This window comes from Raphanus sativus, chromosome 9, assembly GCF_000801105.2.
Source record: "Raphanus sativus cultivar WK10039 chromosome 9, ASM80110v3, whole genome shotgun sequence".
NCBI classification, from domain to species: domain Eukaryota; kingdom Viridiplantae; phylum Streptophyta; class Magnoliopsida; order Brassicales; family Brassicaceae; genus Raphanus; species Raphanus sativus.
Window position 1 is genome coordinate 636448 of NC_079519.1, and position 19858 is coordinate 656305.

Sequence of the window (19858 nt, forward strand, 5' to 3'; positions counted from 1 at the left end):
CTTGTTCCTCGTGTGTTTGAACTGTAGTAGTAGAGATCAAATGACTGATGAGAGAGCACCTGGATTAGTTTTGTCAGCACGGAAGCATATCATTTCAATCTCACTATATTTGAATCTGAACGAAATGTTATATTTGAAAGAACTTATACTATACAACTCCCTCTCAGTCGTCGGATAGTCCAAAAATATTGTCTAAACTAAATACGTTGTTATCCTGTTAGTTGTTATCCTGTTGATATTGTAATCTAACTAAAAAAATCTGACCTAGCTAATAAAAAAATCTTCCAAGTCTCTGACCTCTCTTTAACGTAAGTGATGATGACCTTTACTTGTACGGTTTTACCGAAAGCATAATAAACCGTTCCTTCTAACCCGGTATTAAAAATAGCGTGAGGAATTTCGGTTAATAGATAAACCGGAGTGAGTCCATCATTTTCATCTCATTTCACCTCTCTCCTCCGTCAGCAACGTCCTCCGGACACAAAACCCTAAAGCAAAGCATTTCAGAGCCGTCAGATCAGATTCAATGGCGCTTCATCTGGCCAGACGCAAACAAAGGCTACACTCTAATCCATCACTGATTCATCTCTTCTCAACCTCCTCCTCCGCATCTCCTCAAGACGGGAACGAATCTGGCGAACAGTCATCGGATTTGAAAATATCATCCTACTTCAGTGGCATCAAAAGCAGCTTGAAACAGCAACCCCAACAGCATCAGACTCAGGACGGGAGGAGGCAGTTCGCCGGATTCGATCCCAAAACTCCGTCCGGCGGAGATTTTCAGGATGTCAGGAGGAATCTGAACGAGTTCCGACGAAGATCAGTAGCTCCTCCGGCGAGGGATTTACAGGATCTGTACAAGCAGAACGTGGCATCAAAGCAGCCGCCCGGAGATTTCAAAGGCTCGACTTTTGAAAACCTAAAGCAAAACTTGAGGCAGATGAGACCGCATCAAGAGACCACCAGATGGTCTAATCTATCAAGCCTTCAGAGCATCATGAAGACTAAAAACAATGTCCGTTCAAACGTGTTTGAGGGATTGCCCATTTCAGTGTTTGGTGAGGAATTAGAAGAAAGGAAGAAGATGGGAGATGATGATGATGATTCAGAGGAGATGAAATCGGAGTTTATCAAGAGCTACAACACTAAAGAACTCGGGGATATACTCAGACAGTACAGACCTGAGGAGGGTAAGAGAGAACATGGTTGGTTCTCGTTGCAGGAGCTCAACCAGAGGCTTGTTAAGTTGAGACAAGTGGAAGAGGCATCAGCCCTGGGTACCAGGAAGGGGACTGCCTTCGATGATCTCAGGTCTGAGATTCAACTTGCCAGAAAATCACAAGCCTGTACGTTCATAAGTTCTCTCACGACTTATACTTCCTTCCCCTGTGGGCATTGTTTAGATATTGAATGCTTTGGTTAAAATCTCATACAGTCTGGTACGATCAACTTGCTTTAAGATAACAGAATTGGAGAATGTTATGTGTATTATGATTTAACTCACTATCTAGTACTTATGAACTTCTGTGCGGCATCAAAAGTGTTAATTTTTTAATGCTATATCGGTCCATCTCTTACTTGTGAACTACTAATATAGTACTGATTTGTATGGTTGATTTGCTTGCAGTTCAGAACTTGGATTTCTTCAGCGTTTTAAATGGTACCCCAAAGTATTTGCTCGAGCCTCCGAAAGATGAGCTAGTTCAAACTGTAACTCTTTTTCCTTCTTAGTTCTTTGAATCTTCAAACTTTTTTTTTTTTTTAAAAATGTTATGACATTGAACGTTATGTTATACATGTGTAAAATCAAACGCAGTATTTCCACCCGGATAACATGTCATCTGCGGAGAAGATGAAAATCGAGCTTGCAAAGGTCAGGGAAGAGTTCAAGATGTCTGAATCCGATTGTGGTTCTGCACGTGTTCAAGGTAATTTTAAATCCTGCCAAAAGAACATCTGTTCTGATCAATGTTCACCTTCAGCTATCAAAGACGCTTTTACATTATACAAGGCTAGTCTAATCGGTTGATCAGATGTTATTTCCTTTGTCACATTATTCTTTAGTAGTCTCTATTTTTTTTTCTCCTTGTAGTGGCACAACTGACTACTAAAATCAAGCATCTATCCTCTGTTCTACATAAAAAGGTTAAAAACTTTCAATCCTCGTCTCTTATGAAGCTAGTAGGGGCAGCTTTTTTTTAGTAACCTAATCGTGTATCCTATGTAACCTAATCTAGGATAAGCATTCGAGAAAGGGACTTATAGCAATGGTGCATAGACGGAAGAAACTGCTCAAGTATATGAGAAGAACCGACTGGGACTCTTACTGCCTTTCACTGTCAAAGCTCGGACTTCGTGACAACCCAGATTACAAGTTTTAAACTTCTTTATGCAAGGGACATAATGAATCGTGACCCCACAGTAAACACTCTTTTTGTTCTCTTCATTTTGTCAAAAGAGATGATGTGGGTCTCTTGTATCCATCATTTTGGCGAGGAAAGTTGTTTTACTACAGTTAATGTTGCAGGCTGTTTAGGCAAAGAGTCTGACATTGTGAGAAGTTTGATAATAAAGTACAATTTTGATAACATTGTGGGAACTTTTTGTCTTCCACTTCAAACTTTCTTTCATGTGTATTTTTACTTTCGACTCTGTTTTTAACTTTTTGTTATGATGACTTTTCTGGCTTTGGTTTACTTCCATCATCCAAAGACAAACATAAGAATAATGACTGCACATTTGAAGAAAAATCAACTTCTTAAAACATGAAAAATTAGATACATATGTTCCGTTTGACCATTTTGCAGATTCTTCTATTGGCAGGGGGTTTGCTATGGATCTTGGCAGATCACACATCCATGGCATAGAAAGAATTTGTGTAGTTTTTTAGTTGGAGAAAACCAACAAGGCGGCACAATTTTCCTAAGAGATGGATTAGCACAAACCATCCAAATGAAAATTCCATCATCGACTTGACAGTTTGCAAGGTTTATCTCTCTTAAACGTGTGCAGCTCTGCACAACTTCCTTCATCCCTCTTGATCTCACGTTCAAGCATCCTTTCAGATCAAGACGCAACAACCTTGGACATCTTTTGGTGATCAAACCCAGGGCTTGGTCGTCGATCCAAGTTCCACATGCTCGTAAACTCTCCAGCTTTGGAAGCTCAAAGTCTAGTGCATCAAAGCTCCTTATGGCAGTGCATCCGCTTATATCCAAAGATGTAAGCTGGCCACAATTCCTCAAAACTTCAAGAATCCCATCTCCAGTGATGGCAGGACAATGATCCACTTCAAGAGTTTTTACAAAAGGACAATGGCGTGATATCTTGACGAGACACTCATCTCTCAAATTGTGGTTTCCGGATAGGTACAAAGACTTGATCCTTGACATGACACCCAGTTCCTTGGAATCGTCTTCCACTCCAAAATTCGTCGCTTCCATTTTTAAACACTCGAGGGAAACACATCTTTCAATGATGTAGAAGAATGACACACCAGTTAACTTGGCACAGAAACTTAGGTTAACAAAGGTTAACCTCCCAAGGAACACCGCCAGTTCCATAATCATCTCATCAGAGAGGAAGCTCAATCCCTCAAGATTCAAGTGAAGTAAAGTCCGGTACTTGGTCAGCAAATACAAGACCCCATCAAAAGTGAGACACTGAGAACCGGAGAGAACAAGCTTCTTCAGAGGAAGATTGGCGTCGGCAATCAAACGAAGCAACTCATCTGATAGAAACGAATCCGATAGATCAAGCTCAGACAAACAACGGGAGAACAAGAATGCGTCCTTGGAGAAAGACTCCCTCGGCCTCCATCCGATTCCGTCGATGGCAAGAGACTCCAGGTAACGAGAATTACGCAGAACGAACTCGATGCAACGAGACGAAACGAAATCGCAGTCACGGAAGATGATTTCTCTCAAGAGGACACAGTTCCGGGACAGAGAGACCAGAGACTTATCCGTGATGAGATTGTTACCAGAGACGTTGATCGTCAACAGGCTCTTGAGATTCGAAGAGAGGCTGATGATGGCAGAATCAGAGACGGGGATTGGAAGAGACGCAGGGTAGCTTATGTCCAGCCTCTGAAGAGACGGGAAACACACTCCGATCGAAACGAGATCGATCTCTCGGAGCTCCATAACTCCGGAGCAGCTAAACTCCTTCACGTTGGTCATCATCTTCCCCGATTTCGAGAAATCTGGAAAGTAGGGCATTCCCGAGATATCGAGCGATTCCAAATCTGAACAGGAAAGGGAGAGTTGGAGGAGGACGGAGTCGATATCTCCGTGAAAGTCATGGAACCTGACTCGCTTGAGGTTGTGGAAGCGAAGGAGGTGGCGATGGAGAGAGGGGAGAGTGCGATCGGTGACGGTGAAGGTGGAGCGAACGCGGTTGGTGATGGAGAGGAATGAGGTGGATACGAGGGTGAGAGATTCGAGGAATCGGTGGTCGTCTTCGTCGATGAATCTAAAGATCAGCTCCCAGCATTCTTCAGGTAGATCCATTGTTTTTTCCCTCACTTGATCGGAGGGAGAAGATAAAGCAAAGAATGAATGAATGATGAGTAAAGTAAAAGAGTTCTCTAAGCTCAAATGATCACTGGGTCCCACTTTCCCTTTTGAAATGACTCTTTTTAAAAAAAAAAAGTTTTTTGAGCCTGTTTACGGCCCAATACAATATAGTGCACTTTGAAGGCCCACTGGTAGTCCAATTTTTGTGGTGCCTCTGGGTCCCACTACCTTGTGTCGGTAATGAAAAAGGTTGACGTAGAAAGTTCACATGAATAATGCTCAGAAGTCAGAACTTTTTGGAGCTTTCAGGAAATATAAAATTATTTTGTTTGGATTTAAACTTGAAAGTATTACACTGATAGACAGTTTATGAGTTTTATTGACACAATAAGACAGTTATCGCTACTAGGACACTTTATTCTAACAGCTTCTCTTTTTCTTAAATAAATTAGTCAATTCAGAACTAAATTGATAACTAACCAAACCAGTGTATTAAATAGAAATAATCTCAACCACACATCTTTATTGTCTTTCTATTTTATTTATTTCTTTTAGTGGTGGGATTTCATCACAACCCTTCATCTTATAAATAATCTAATGGCCTAGATAATCATAGATAAAATAGGTCCCACCATCTTTTTTCTTCGTCTTCTTCCTCCCAAACATTCTATTTTTTCTAAACTGAAATCTGATTCTTCAGATAATTTTTTCTAAAGAAATCACATGTAATTATTTTCTCTGTTGCTCAATCTATCCTTTAAGATATGTCAAGGTATATCTCTGGTGATGATGATGTAATAGTGACATATACGATAATGACATCAACGGCATAAACGTTGTTGACTTTGGTGTAGTGACGACGGAGATAGACCACGATGGAGCAGTTTCGACGGCGAAAACGTTGTAGAATGCTCATCACCCACCATGGACCAAACTATGAAAATCAAGAAATTCATCCACCATGACCACCACCACGCATTCACATGAGACAACACCAAGAAATTAGGGTTCCGCCACCACATTCATGTCTCAGATGATCCTTATTCGTCAGGATTTATCTTCTTCGTGACCTTTGTTCATCTCCGACGCGACTCCAACTATCACGAAAGCTCGAGAGCAACCATGGATAATACATTGTACATGTGGACAGTGAAATACATGTGTACACACTGGCATTAGTGTTCATGAACCACATAATGTACACGGTACCTACTAGGTGTGTACATGTTTACAATGAATGCCTACGCCCATGTTGACCTTAGTGTCCATCTACCACCGCGTGTACAATGTATAATCATGTATGTGTCCATGTATACCATACTGGACTTCAAAATGTACTTTGAGTCCTCTGCACAGGCCGTACACACGTGTATACATTAGTTCTCATATTCCAAAGCGTCCACAATGTACATCCATGCCTCTGCCCTTGTGTACACAACATAGAGATGTCCATGTGTACAATAAAAATGACGGTGTCCATTCATAAACTATTATCTTTGTACAACAAAATATTCAAAGAACATACATGTTGTGTACATGTGTACAATCAACAGCCTTTTGAGTCAAGGCTGTAAACATGTGTATACATTAGTGGCCATGTTCCACAGCGTCCACAATAAACATTCCTGCCTGTGCTCGTGTGTACACTAAAAGGCGATTTCCATGCGTACAATAAAGTCATATGTCCATGCATAAATAAAATGTTCACCGAACATACATGTTTGATGTCTACATGTACATTAAACTCTGATGTCCATGTCAACAACAAAAGTGAACTATAACAATAAACTTCGATGTCCATGTGTACAATAAAGTTCGATGTCCAACTATGTACACCAAATTTTTTAATGAACATACATATTCACTGAACATACATTTTCGATGTTCATGTGTACAATGAAGTCTGATGTCCATGTGTACAATAAATGTCCATGTATAAACAAAAGTTTCGATGTCCATGTGTACACATGTATATATTAAGGGGCTATTTTTGCAATTTGGAAAGTTAAAAATCGAATAGTAAATTTCTAGAAGTTCAAAAACATGTTCGTGTAATCATGGAAGATATGATTTTTATAATTAAAAAGTGAGGAGTCAATTTGAAAGAGATATTTGCAAATAAAAAATGATGAGAGCATAAATTAATATATTTAAAAGTTAAGGGATCATATATGAAATAAAACTAAAAGTGGAAAAAAAATAAAAAAAGAATTAAAGAGAGAGAAGAGAGAAAGAGAAGACAGCGAGAAGGGAAAAGAAAAGAGTTTAAAGTTGTGGGACCCGTTTAGTTGGAAGAGTAAATGTAGTAAGTTTATAGTTTCAAAAAACTACCCTAAGAGCAATAACTGTCCTATGTTGTAATAAAAAACTTGATACTGCCCTAGGATGAAAATAACTCTTTAAACTTCAACTAGGACTTGTCCTTTTGATCCCAATGGGAATCATTTTGGACTAATGTGCCTCGATGCAAACAAATCTATAGAGATTACATAATCTATTACAATATTCCTTTTTTTTACTCTTCTATATCAATCAGATCATGCTTCACTAGATTACTTAATCTGAAACAGTTTCTTTTGTAACTTTACGTATGGAAGATGACACATTAGAAAACAAAATTCTTTATATTATTAGACGCGGCATAGTTAGTTGCATCATTTTACATGGGGAAGTTAAGTCTTTGGTAATAATCCTCTAGAGGAATTTAGAAAAGAAAAAAAAAAGAGAATGAAATGAAAACAGGGAGCTTGATTTGATATTTCTCCCATCAGTCCATAACTCCAAACGTCTTTATCACCCCACGTTCGGGTTTCTTCTGGTTCATATAAGTCATATGAAGAAGACCAATTAACCAGGAAGCAATACATTGGTTGTCTTCTTCTCTCTGTTTCCTAAACACAACCAGTGTCCTCCTCTCCATCTCCACACAAGATTAATTTCCTTTCAATCTCCACAAAACCAGACAGACGAAGTAAGTAGAAGAGGAAGAAGCTTCCTTGAGTTTCATTGTGTTATCTTTTGCTCCGTGAAACACACCAAACAAACAAGAAATGTTGCTGTCGTTACTACTCATTTGGGTTCTCGGTGTCTCCTTCTTCTCGGTCGCTTCTCCCCAAGGAGAAATCCCAAGTTCTCAGACTTCTTCGCCTCGAACGGGAGCTCAATCCCCAGGTAAAAAAAGACTTCTCCATGTTTACTCATTTGAGAGTGATAAAGTCTTTACTAGTTTCCCCCATAGAGGAAGCCTTAAAAAAAGGAATCAAATTTGTATCTCAGGGCCTCCGATTGTTCAAGTGGTGCTTCGTGAGGATTTGAACAAGAAGATTCTTATTGCTCTTATTGTCTCATCAACACTCCTCTGTGTCACTCTAGTATTGCTTCTCTACCTCTTCCTATGGAGGTACAGATATATCAAGAACAGCTTCACCGGCATCAACCCAAATCATCATCCTGGTACTAATAACTAACTCTTACTATTATCTTTACACGTCATTTATTTTTTTTTTTCTGGTTTTGTTGCTGCTTATCTTTGCTTCTTTTTTGCTTATTATCTGAAGATTCTGTGAAGAGTAGTGTGTCCACGAAACCGACTGATTCTGTGACGAAAGGAACTATCCCTGTCTTTGAATATCAACTCTTGGAAACTGCAACAAACAAGTTTAGCGAGAGTAATGTGTTGAGCCGAGGTAGTCGTGGATGCCTCTACAGAGCTTGTCTTGATGAAAAGTCCTCTGTCACTGTGAAGAAACTTGATGATGGTGGTGGAGATACAGACATTGAAAAACAGTTTGAGGTTTTTAATCGGCTTGAACCCCAACGATTCCTTCCTTACACACCTATTAAAGTCATCTCATTCTATTAACCATATATCTTTCTTTTTGTTTTTTGTTGAACAATAATAAATGCAGAATGAAGTAGAGTGGTTGTGTAAGATCAAGCATCAGAACATAGTCTCCATGTTGGGGTTTGGCGTCTATCGCCAAACGAGATGTATTGTGTACGAGATGATGCATAATGGATCTTTAGAGTGTCAGTTGCATGGTAAAGAGAGAGATGTTTCCAAGTTTTTGCCGCCATTTTGTTCAATCTTTTGACATCTTCTGATTTTTTTATTCTACTTCTTTTGGACATATACTTGAAGGGCCTAGTCAAGGTTCAGGTTTAACTTGGCAGCTTAGGATGAAAATCGCTGTTGATATAGCACGGTATATAGTCCCATTCATTGATATAATATAGTTTCAAATGTTTAGCAGTTTCCTTTGATCTCCAAACACATTTTATGTATATGCTTACAAAGTTCTTTCTCTGTTTTTTTTTTCTTATATAAAAGAGGACTAGAGTATCTACACGAGCATTGCCATCCTCCGGTAGTTCACAGAGATTTGAAATCGTCTAACATCCTTCTAGACTCCCATTTCAACGCAAAGGTAAAAATATTTATAATGTAAAACTCTTCTTACAGAGAGAAGAGAGATATGAGTTTGGTAAGGATGTGTTTGCTATCTCTGTTCAGATATCAGATTTTGGGTATGCGACTGTGTTGATGACTGAGAGCAAGAAGTTGAAGCTTAATGGAACTTTAGGAAACAGAGCTTCCGAGTGTCTTCTTCTTGATGGTTAATAATAAGTTTTATTTATGTATCAAAATGATTCTCTCAACATTATAGCACTTAAAGTCTTTTTTTTTTTTTGGTTTCTATATTTTACAGGGAAAGTAACAGACAAGAATGATGTATACTCATTTGGGGTGATTCTGCTCGAACTTCTCTTAGGGAAGAGAGAAGTGGAGAAACCATCAGCTGAAGCAGAATCCATTGTGAGTTGGGTACCAAAGCTGAGTGACAGAGCAAATCTGCCAAACATATTGGATCCGGCAATAAAAGGAAGCATGGATCTGAAGCATCTATATCAGGTAGCAGCGGTGGCAGTGTTGTGTGTGCAGGAAGAGCCAAGTTACAGACCACTTATAACCGATGTCTTGCACTCACTCATCCCTCTTCTACCACTAGAACTCGGCGGATCTTTGCGGATTTTATAAAAACAAATTTTCATTTCCTTATTGTGTAATTTTTACATTTTGAATGTTTGTTGCTTCTTTGCAAAGTTCCCACTTATTGTTTTTGCCACGAGAAATCTGAATAAACTAGTAAGAGTACATAAATAAATTAGCCTATAGAATATAGATCATGAATTCTACTATAGTACCGAGTCTACAAGTAATTAAGATTGGGAAAACAAAAGTTTTTTTTCTGACTTGGACCAAATAGATTAAGACAAAACTAGTGTAAGAGATAATTAAATAAACCTTTATTTTCATGCATTTTCACAATTCACGAAGAAACGAGAAACTTGAGGAATTAAGAAGAGAATATGAGGAGGGATGGAGATGATGAGGAGGAGGAGACGAAGCAGATAAAGCAAAAAGCGCATCAAGAAGAAGAAGAAGATCGAGACTATCATCAGCCTCAAAGACATTCCTTCTTTGGTTCCTTCATCTATCCCCAGAATTAGAAACTCCCTCCTCTTCTTTGGTAATCACTTTTTTTTATTTCATTCAGTTCATTGCCCAAACCGTCTGTTCTCTTCTTTCGCAGTCACATTTACAGAGTACGTGAAGAAAGGACGCATTTTTTATTTGCTATAAAATTGATTCTTTTTTAGGGTTCTTCTATTAGTGAATTTGTTTTGTGTTTTGTGTTTTTTGTATGAATTTGCTTTGTCAGAAACCAAAGAGCAATGATGGTGCCAAAGCAGAGATACGAAGATGAGATGAGAGAGTTGAAGCCTCCAATGGTGAATTCTTTTTCTAACATTCAGATTGATGATCCTAACAGCACACAAGGATTGAATCATCCTCTTCCTAAACACCCAACAACAAGAAGACCCCAAATCATTATCTAAAGGTACCACCACCTTTTGTCTTCCTTCACCCTCTCATAACTAATACATTACACAGATTGGATTTACATGGTTTTGATGACTATTTTCTCATACTTCTGATATTTTGTTCCATTTGGGGTCACCTCCTACAGATGAATCTAAGAAAGGGTCAGCCAAGTTGTTGTTACACGGAATATGTACTTCCAAGCGATGGAAACCTCCTCTTTATGATTGCTGCAATGTCCATGGTCCTTGCCATTTGAGATTGTAAGCCAAAGCATCACTTACCTGTCCCTTTACTCCTATTTCGAACCCACAACCTATTTTTGGGTGAACTTAGCTTCTTTTTTTTTGGGTTCAGGTTTACCTACAAAGTTGTGGTTGAGATTAGAGATTCTTCAGGAACAACAACTGTTTTGGAATGTTTTGGTGATCCCAAACGCAATAAGAAAGCTGCGGCTGAGCATGCAGCTGAAGGCGCGCTCTGGTATCTTGACCATGTCAAAGGGAAACCAGACAAAGCTGCATAAGTTAATAAGACATCATCTACTCGGATGAAGTAGCCAGAGAGTTTAACTAGAGTTTTTTTTCATACTGTTCTACATTTGCTGATCTGTTATTTGAGTTCTTGTTTGTTTGTCCTTACAAGAATTTACTTGGTACATGGTCTAATGATTTAAAGCTTCTCTAAATCTTGTGCTATCTATAAATCTCCTCTTGTTTATTAGTAAAGGCTAAGAACAGCAGATTCAACACAGACGCACTAGATTGTAGAAAATTGATTGGTACTGCTCTTCTTATTTGCCGTGAAGTACAATGTATTCTTATTTTGGTTTTTGATGCAATTTCCTTTTGGCAGGGTTAAGACCAGAATAAACTCTAAATGTTGGAACAAGAATTCTAAGTAACTGTAATATCTTATTAGCTTTGTAGCTTGTCATAGCAAAAAAACAAGAATATCTCAAAACAAATAAAGCAGCCAACAGCCACTGCTGATAAAAGAAATTAACATTTTTTTCTTGCAGTATTTTCTTATGGTGGTGGTGGTTTATTATTCAATACTCTTGTGGGGTTTTAGTTCTAAACTAAACTGAGAAACACACTTTGTTTCTGAAAATCAATCACAGGGTGTAGTGTTGCTGGATTGCCTCTATGTCAAGTCCCTTCTGCTTCACTACTGATTCCACGTGACCTTTCAATGTATGATGCTCTCTTAACCTGCAACATTTTGATGAGAAGAAAAGTGTCAAAAGTCATATTCTCAGGAACATAATGTTATTGACTGAGAGCGTTACCTTGCGACTTCAGCTCGTCTCTTGGCTTGATCAGCTATCTCTGAAAGTTCTCTATAAGTACTCTTATCGTTGAACATATCTGAGGGTTGAGCAGGTTGCAATCCGTGAAGGGTACGTTGAGCTTGTGCCCATTGTGCTTCCCTCTCCCCTTTTCCATAGTCTTTCTTTGACGTGAAAGCGGTCTGAACACAAAAGGTAACAAAGTTAGAAACAGTACTACTGAAACAAAGGACTAAAATTTTCTTAATCCCACCTTGTTCTCAATGACATTATCCCAGGCTCTACCACTTAGTGAATATCTGATGATGAACTTGAGTATATCCAATGGAACGTAAGTAACTATACTGTAGAGCCAGATCACTCCTGCCCATCCCCACCCTGTACCTCTGATTCTTGCAAAATCCCAGTTTGCGTACACAGCAATGAGAGTAGCAATCTTATTATGTCAAAAGAGAAACAAGAACATTGTCAGTAGTAGTACATTGAGGGCTTTGTATTCAAGAAGATCAAAAGCTTTAATTAAAACTCACCAGCTGAGCTAAGAAAAAGGCAGCGATCAACCATAGGCCAGGACGTTCAGCATAAGACCAGCTACGTGACCTTGTGACAAAGATAAGTGCCTGGCTAATTATACTAACTTGGAGGTATATAGCTGATGTAAGCTCATGCGGATTCCCACTGATAGATCTCACCCCAAACTTTGCCTGCACCAGCAACAAAAAAACTGATGATCAGAGAGACACTTACTTGAAAATCATCATAGTAAGGTAAGAGTTCTCTTACAGAGAAGAAGTCAGTGCTCTCTGCAGCCCAGAAGAAAACAACAGTCATGACTGCAAGGTATGTGCCAAGAACAACGCCAGTGGCAAATATCTCTTTGAGTTTCCATGAATCAGGAAGCGGAGAAGGCTTTACTCTGTCCTTTGATATGGTCATGATAGTACCATCATTCAGGATGGCTATCACCAACACCATGAATGGTGAGAAGTCGAACTTCCATATGAGTGCAAGGAGCATAAAGCCCATCACTACACGGATTGTGATGGAGACTGCGTAGATCGTGTAGTTCTTCATTCTCTGGAAGATGGCTCTGCTCGTCAAGACAGCACTTACTATGACACTAAGACCTGGCTCGGTTAGTACAATGTCAGATGCACTTCTCGCTGCATCAGTCGCGTCAGCAACAGCTATTCCGATGTCAGCTCTTTTAAGAGCTGGAGCATCGTTCACTCCATCACCAGTCATGCCACAAATGTGCTTCATCTCTTGGAGCCTCTTCACAATCTCATACTTGTGTTCTAATCAAGAAAACAGATTCATTGGGGTGAATACATTGGATGATCCATTAAGAGAAAATGTTTTTACTAGATTTGAATGTTTTTTTTACCAGGGAAGACACCGGCGAATCCATCAGCCATCTCAATGAGTTCATCAACAGGAATACTAGATATAGATTCATCCTTGTCCTGTCCAAGTAGAGCAGAAGAAGGATACATGTTGGTGCCCATACCCAGCCTACGACCTGTTTCCTTACCAATGGCGAGCTGGTCACCAGTGATCATCTTGACATTGACACCGAGGTCAAGGGCTCGCCTGATTGTCTCTGCACTGTCATGTCTTGGAGGATCAAAGAGAGGTAAGAGACCAAGAAACTCCCATGGCTCTCCAGGGCTGTTCTTGTCTTTCTCAGAGACGGTCTAATAAATAGCAGCCAAAAGAGCATTTTAACAAAAATAAAGACATAATAGTCTTCAAACATTTGGGATTGGCACTTAAAAAAGCTTTTTCACCTGTCTGCCAACAGCAAGAGAACGAAGTCCTCTGTCAGCAAACTTGTCAATGATGTCATGAGCTCTCTTCTTTGTATCCTCTCTAAGGTTACAGAGCTCAATGATCTACAAGTTACAGAGACCAATCAGTGGGAAAGAACTCTAACAACTCTCTAGAATATATGCATTAATTGCTTACTTGCTCAGGGGCGCCTTTGCTGACACGGTGCCAGTTTCCACTAGAATCGATGTAAGTGATAGCAGTACGCTTGTCCACAGGGTTAAAAGGGAAAAAATGGACTTCAGTGATGCCTTGTCTTGCTTCACTGGGATCTCCAAGCATTCCTACTATGCAAGCATCTATAGCATCCTGGTTCTCTACTCTAGAGGCTCTTGCTGCATTCACCATAAGCTGCTCTTTGTCCAAGTCTTTAACAAAAACCTCAACCATGCTCTTGTCGACAGTAAGCTTGTTGAGTGTAAGAGTTCCAGTCTTGTCACTGCACAAAACGTCCATCCCAGCCATCTCTTCAATCGCTGTCATCCTCTTTGTGATAGCTCCTTGCTGTGAGAGACGGTGAGAGCCAATGGCCATGGTGACAGACAAAACAGTTGGCATTGCAATAGGGATCCCTCCGATGAGTAGCACCAGAAGATTGTCGATTCCATCTCTATACGCACGGTGCTGGATAGGATACATGACAACGATCTCAATGATCATACCTATGGCGATGGAGCAGATGCAGAAGTTACCAATAGCAGTCAGCACTTTCTGGAAATGACCTTCTTGGTTCGTGCTGTCTACGAGATGAGCTGCTTTGCCGAAGAAAGTATGGACACCAGTGGCGATCACAACAGCTTCTAGCTCACCTTGTTTGCAGGTGGAGCCAGAGTAAACTTCTTGGCCAGGGTTCTTGGTTACTGGTAAGGACTCACCGGTGAGAGCAGATTGATCAATCTTGAGAGGGTCACCTTCCAGGAGACGACCATCTGCTGGAACAATGTCACCTAGTTTGATGCTGATAATGTCTCCGGGAACCAATATAGCTGCCTCTTGCTCGCTCCATTTGCCATCTCGCAGAAGCTTTTAAAAGTGATTGATATGCATTAGTATTACGTTGGTCTTTGCTTGTCATGTTTTGAACAACTTACTTTGGTTTTGGGAGCAAGACCGGCCATCAAAGCGGCGGCTGCGTTTCCGGCGTTGTTTTCTTCAATGAAGCTAATGGTAGAGTTAATGATAAGAAGAACCGTGATACCCACGAAATCTTGCCAATCCGGTGGCCTTCCCTGCAGATTTTTACAAAATGAGTTAAAAAGACAGAGAAGAAGATGGATCCGGGTTAAGTTGGTTAAGGTGATATTACTTACTCCTCCGTTGGCCAACGCGATAGCCATGATAGCAGCCAACTCCATGACCCATGAGAGAGGGTTCCACATAAAACCTAAGAACTTCAGAATCTTGCTTTCCTGTGAAATTGAAAACATGTTAAAAAAATAGGCTTTTCTTGGATGGGAAGAAACAGATATAAAACTGAAAAGGGGTTTGTTGAAGGTGGTTTGCCTTTTTCTCTTCGAGCTTGTTGGGACCGAAGATGTCGAGACGAGTATGGCCTTCGTCGCTCGTAAGTCCTTCCCTTGTACATCTCAGCTGTGTAAACACCTCCTCGATAGGTATTTTCTCCTGTTCGATCAACAACAACACACAAAGTTAGCGTGCTACAAAAGATATCGAAAACGTAAAGCTAAGTAAGATGGAGAAGAAGGAGACTAACGAGATCGATGCCTTCGTTCTTGATGTCGTCCCAGCTTGAATCTTTCCCCGCCGCCATCTTTAATATTTTTCAGAAACAGGGGTTTGTTTTCTCGTGTCTGTCTTTTTAAACTCTTTCTTAGACCGACCGATGTTTTCAAAGTTCCTTTGCAGTTTTTGTGTGTGTTTTCGAACTGATAAAATTTTCTCTCGAATTTTTTCTTTTTCTGTTGTTATTTTTAACGAAACAGAAGAAACAAAAGGGAGAAAAACAGAAACAAAGAAAATTTATATGTTTTTTTAAATGAAATTATTTTTATATGAAGAATGAAGGAAAGTGGTGTTGAGTGGTTTATATAAGGTGTAGAGAGAGAGTGTGTTTGAACATGATTAGCAGCTGTACTTGTGAAGGAGCGGGAGTTTTTGCACAGGGGAAAGTCCAGGTCCTTCGCTTCACTCCCCCACCCACTTTCTTCTCCTGCTTCCACTCATCGACTTCCACTTGTCCTTTTCCCTGTCTCTCTTTGTTCATTTGCTTCACAGTGAACATAGGTATTATTTTATCATTTTTAGATACTTGCTTGATTGATACTCTCCGTTTTAGGATACATGTTTTTGACTCAAAAATTGTCTTTGTACTTTCGAAACAAAATGCCTATAATGTTTGTCTAATTGATTTAGAAGAAACATCCAAGACAGCCGGAGGATTTGATTTACTTGAGCGGAAAGAAAGAGACTGTCTAATACTTAAACGTCCAGAACCAAAGCTAAAAGAATCATCCATCCACTCAAGGGAAGAAGAATAAATCACGCACTAAAAAACAATTAGTAAATCTCATTTTCTGCCGCTGGCTACTCTTGGCTTCGCCTTAACCTCGCTTTCCTGCATTTCATTCACAAACAAATGCCATCCATTAATACTTACACACTACTAACTATATTGTTTCGAATAACATGACTGGTGAATACTATTATGGGTGAGTAGTAACACACTACACACCTGTGGCATGTGCAAGAAAATACTGCTTTTCGCCGTTGCCGGGTTGTGATTCTCTGCACCTTTGTTCCAGTCGTAGCACGACTACAATTAATAATAAACATCCTTTTACTATTCTTATCTTCTTCAAACGTCTTTATATAATACCCAAAAAGAACACAGAAGATGTAGCCTTACCGCATATGCATATATAGACCCATCGTGACTAAACGAACTGCAAGTAATAGGTTGATTGCACCTTGACATGGCCTGACATTCGTGTGGGAGAGCAGTGTTACATACTATACACTAAGAAAAGCATTTAATGAAAAGCACATGATAATCACCTTGAGCCTTTGCTTACTATCCTTGTCCCAGAAATTGAAGGCCCCATCTGATCCAGCAGTGGCAAAAGTGCCATGGACCTTAAACATTACACAACTCAAAACAAATCACCATTTGTTCCATCTGCTAGTTTTTGATGCTTAAGACTACACATATCCATTATTGAGAGAGAGAGAGAGAGAGAGAGAGAGAGAGAGAGAGAGAGAGAGAGCTTACTGGGTGGAAGTTCAGAGCGTTGACAGAATAGATGTCATTCCCATCTCTGTGGCATTTGAATGTGAAGTTTTTGTTCTGTTGAGAATCATCCAGATGATGGACGCCAACCCGCCCCTCAACTGAACCAACCTATATAAAGAGTATCAGATCTGGTTACATATTGCTCACTTTCTGTGATCTTAGATAAGATGTTGACTGATGTAATGTAAAACTATTAGTGCGTGAGAGCAATGCCATGCAATGTTAGCATCAGCAAACAACTTAGATTCCTCGTACCAATGAATTAACCAAACCACAATCGAAAAAAGATTATATAAGAAAGACATACCAAAAAGCCTTGCTGATCAGGGAAGGCAGTAACACACCTCGTCTGGTACTTGAGTGGTGACACGATTCTCTTGAACTCCGTCTGCAGTTTTACCAAATTAATAATAAAAGGTTCATTACACAAGAGAAATAATAACTCAGCACTCAGAGCTCTTACACAAGTGATAAAATAGAAAAGAAGGAAAAATCGTACCTGAGGATTTTGCAAGTTGAAGACAATGAGATTCCTATCTGCAGTTCCGACAACCAACAGAGGATGTTTCACAGACAATGAATAGCATTTATCTGGAAGCTGTTGTGTGTGCACAGGAGTTTGCTGCCTCGTATCCCAATATCTGGAAGGAAAAACCAATACACATTGTTAACTAAACCTAATGCACATAGATTAGTTTTATCAGTCAAGCAAAAATAATGAATGAACAGCCAGCCATTCTGACTTACTTCAATGTCTTATCCCAGCTACCAGTAACGAGGAGATTCATTCCGGGGATCCAGGCCATGTCAACAATAGGAGCATCGTGCATAGCAACAGTTACAGGTTGACCACCGGACAACAAGGGCCACATTTTAGCTTGCTTATCACATCCTCCACTAAAGACTGTGGTTCCATCATCTTTCCAAGCAGAACACAAGACGGGCTGATCATGGGATATGGATGCTTTAGGAGCAGTAGCTAGAGAGTTTCCACTACGAGATATTTCCCAACACCTCACCTGTAAGTAATAACACGAAGCAAAAACACTCAAATATTACAGCAATATACGAATAGAGAGACAAAACAAGTTAAATACAAAATACACACAGTATTGGGGGACTGGACTAACAAGTAAGGGCATGAAAAGATAAAAGAAAGGAGGCAAAAAGTAAACCTGGTTGTCCCAAGAAGTGGCGACAAGAATATCGGCTCTTGGACTAAAACTTAAGCTGGAGATAGAATCTGCGGGTGATGGAGTAACCTGCACGAAAAATGGAAACTTGATATATAAAAAAAAAAGGACGATCCACAAACAAGTCTCAAAAAGATAACACTTTTAAATTTTTAATAGAGGGGATACTCCAACGCTACAATACACAAGGGATTCTCGCAGCAATAAGCAAAGGTTAAAAAACTTTCTGACTCCAATTAATTTGGGTATAAGTCAATTAAATATTGACGAATCACACACACAAAATCAATCAAGTAAGCCCTTCCAATCTCAGGAGGCGTAAAACCCTAAATACTAGTACAGGATACAGGGGACGCAAATCAAACAGAATAATGAACCGGCATACCTCAAAGGATTTATTAGGGTTCGTATTCGCGGCACCAAAGGTAGCCATTGTCAGTCACGAGCCGAGGTCGTCTCGGAATAACTGTAGAAATGAAAAAGTTTTGAGTTTTGAGTTTTTTTTATTTCCCTATTAATAATAAAAAAATAAAAGAAAAAGAGAAGACTCGGGTTAGGGCCCAAAAGTATTATTACCTCGGATAAAATAAAACATAAGCCCCGCCCGACCAGACCATCGTCTCTCGAAGAAAATAACAAACTTAAGAAGGAGAGCGAGCGTACCCTAGTTTCCTTGACGATGCCGCCGATTCTGAGATCCGTCAATTTCGCGCAGGTAACTGGAAGATCTGGTTATGATAATACTTTCTTTAAGGCATGAATTTGATATTATTAGCCGCGCAGGTAACTCGCGGGGGGAGATCTGTTGCCCGCAATTTCTCTTCGTACCGCAGAAGAAGAAGAAGAATAAGCTATGGTAAAGTATCTGTCATAAAAAAATTCATGAGCAGTCTTGGGGGATAAACACTTGTAATTGGTTTTGTTTTTTTTGTAGAAGAGTCTAAGGGACGAGGAATAAGAATAGGAAATGTCATAACTGGAGGTGCAGGAGCCACTCTGGGTTGTTACTTTGGTAATGCCATTTATTTATTTTTAATTCTTGCATCCACGATTCAGTTGAGTAAATCAATTTGTGATTTTGCTCTAGGTTATTTGCTCACTGGAGACTGGATACAAGATCTCGAGAAGAAACGACAAGAGGTAAACCGCAAAAGCGAAATAAGAAAATATAACCAAGCTATTGAATTGACATTCTGACAATTGCTAGCTATTATTATATCTCATCTTCTATCATTTCTGTGTCAGGCTATGAGGAATGCTTTGGGTCACTCTGCAAAAATTGAAGATTTAACGGAGAAGATGTGGTCTGATGTTAAGTTGATAAAGATGTTTTCTGATCTCGAGAAGAAGATGCTGTCTCAACTTAGTGGTTTAAGTTTCGAAAGGATGTGGTCTGATCTGATGGAGAAGATTGGTTCCGGTCGATCACCCTAATTATTGTCAAGCTTGTCTTTGTGGAGTAGCAGTCAATCTTAATAAATTATTATGTAAACGTCTGTGCTTTTTGTTTAAATGTATGGTGTGAGCATCTTATCTTATTGTAGGAAAACGTGTTAGCTTAAATGTGAACAAACATGGAAGCCTAGCTTATGCTTCTTTTGATATTTAACATAAGATTTTAATGATTTACACACTCGTAACAAGTTGTTTAAAAGAGTCTCCCAAATATACATGCTGCACATCCAACTCTTGAAAGGAGGAGGCAAGGCCAAGGCCAAGTCACTGAGAATATGTATCTCTGTTTTGGCTGGTTTTTGTTGATTATATAGTTCAGTATCTCTTTGATTAACGTTTAGTATCTTTCTTTAGTTAGTAGCTCAAATTTACATGCATCTCAGGTCTAATTGCAACATTAACGTTTATTATGGCTGTTTGGTATGTTGATTATGTTTA

General features: G+C 39.5%; 6 protein-coding genes and 1 pseudogene across 7 annotated transcripts; 4 read left to right on the forward strand and 3 right to left on the reverse strand.

The window, feature by feature from the left end:
* The first annotated feature begins 415 nt into the window (after positions 1-415).
* On the forward strand, positions 416-2590 carry LOC108828248 (uncharacterized). Its single transcript, XM_018601874.2, has 5 exons — positions 416-1346; positions 1628-1710; positions 1817-1928; positions 2093-2145; positions 2238-2590. Exons 1-5 carry the CDS (start codon positions 527-529, stop codon positions 2379-2381), a joined length of 1212 nt encoding a protein of 403 aa, XP_018457376.1. The 5' UTR covers positions 416-526; the 3' UTR covers positions 2382-2590.
* A 148-nt stretch (positions 2591-2738) lies between these two features.
* LOC108828247 (uncharacterized) lies at positions 2739-4575 on the reverse strand. The gene has a single exon (XM_018601873.2). The coding sequence runs from the start codon at positions 4509-4511 to the stop codon at positions 2832-2834; it is 1680 nt and encodes a 559-aa protein (XP_018457375.1). The 5' UTR covers positions 4512-4575; the 3' UTR covers positions 2739-2831.
* Positions 4576-7261: 2686 nt separating this feature from the next.
* On the forward strand, positions 7262-9716 carry LOC108825792 (probable receptor-like protein kinase At1g80640). Its single transcript, XM_018599142.2, has 8 exons — positions 7262-7688; positions 7794-7970; positions 8075-8310; positions 8426-8558; positions 8659-8722; positions 8848-8944; positions 9031-9133; positions 9227-9716. The coding sequence occupies exons 1-8, from the start codon at positions 7568-7570 to the stop codon at positions 9553-9555; spliced, it is 1260 nt and encodes a 419-aa protein (XP_018454644.1). The 5' UTR covers positions 7262-7567; the 3' UTR covers positions 9556-9716.
* Positions 9717-9821: 105 nt separating this feature from the next.
* LOC108824274 (ribonuclease 3-like protein 1) lies at positions 9822-11099 on the forward strand (annotated as a pseudogene).
* Positions 11100-11295: 196 nt separating this feature from the next.
* LOC108824273 (ATPase 9, plasma membrane-type) lies at positions 11296-15560 on the reverse strand. Its single transcript, XM_018597667.2, has 12 exons — positions 15237-15560; positions 15026-15145; positions 14833-14931; positions 14614-14751; positions 13661-14545; positions 13483-13587; positions 13080-13389; positions 12476-12990; positions 12223-12396; positions 11946-12128; positions 11693-11874; positions 11296-11615 (listed from the first exon to the last, which is right to left on the reverse strand). Exons 1-12 carry the CDS (start codon positions 15291-15293, stop codon positions 11519-11521), a joined length of 2865 nt encoding a protein of 954 aa, XP_018453169.1. The 5' UTR covers positions 15294-15560; the 3' UTR covers positions 11296-11518.
* A 306-nt stretch (positions 15561-15866) lies between these two features.
* On the reverse strand, positions 15867-18559 carry LOC108823352 (protein RAE1). The gene is made up of 11 exons (XM_056994355.1): positions 18542-18559; positions 18351-18431; positions 17948-18034; positions 17520-17791; positions 17272-17413; positions 17080-17160; positions 16752-16880; positions 16538-16615; positions 16389-16460; positions 16215-16295; positions 15867-16097 (listed from the first exon to the last, which is right to left on the reverse strand). The coding sequence occupies exons 2-11, from the start codon at positions 18396-18398 to the stop codon at positions 16050-16052; spliced, it is 1038 nt and encodes a 345-aa protein (XP_056850335.1). The 5' UTR covers positions 18399-18431; positions 18542-18559; the 3' UTR covers positions 15867-16049.
* LOC108823353 (uncharacterized) lies at positions 18552-19590 on the forward strand. 2 transcript variants are annotated; one of them, XM_018596534.2, is made up of 5 exons: positions 18552-18680; positions 18749-18821; positions 18900-18977; positions 19053-19105; positions 19211-19590. In XM_018596534.2, the coding sequence occupies exons 1-5, from the start codon at positions 18645-18647 to the stop codon at positions 19397-19399; spliced, it is 429 nt and encodes a 142-aa protein (XP_018452036.1). In that variant the 5' UTR covers positions 18552-18644; the 3' UTR covers positions 19400-19590. The 2 variants fall into 2 exon arrangements, with proteins under 2 accessions (XP_018452036.1, XP_018452037.1); XM_018596535.2 differs by having other exon boundaries at positions 18903-18977.
* The last annotated feature ends 268 nt before the right edge of the window (positions 19591-19858 follow it).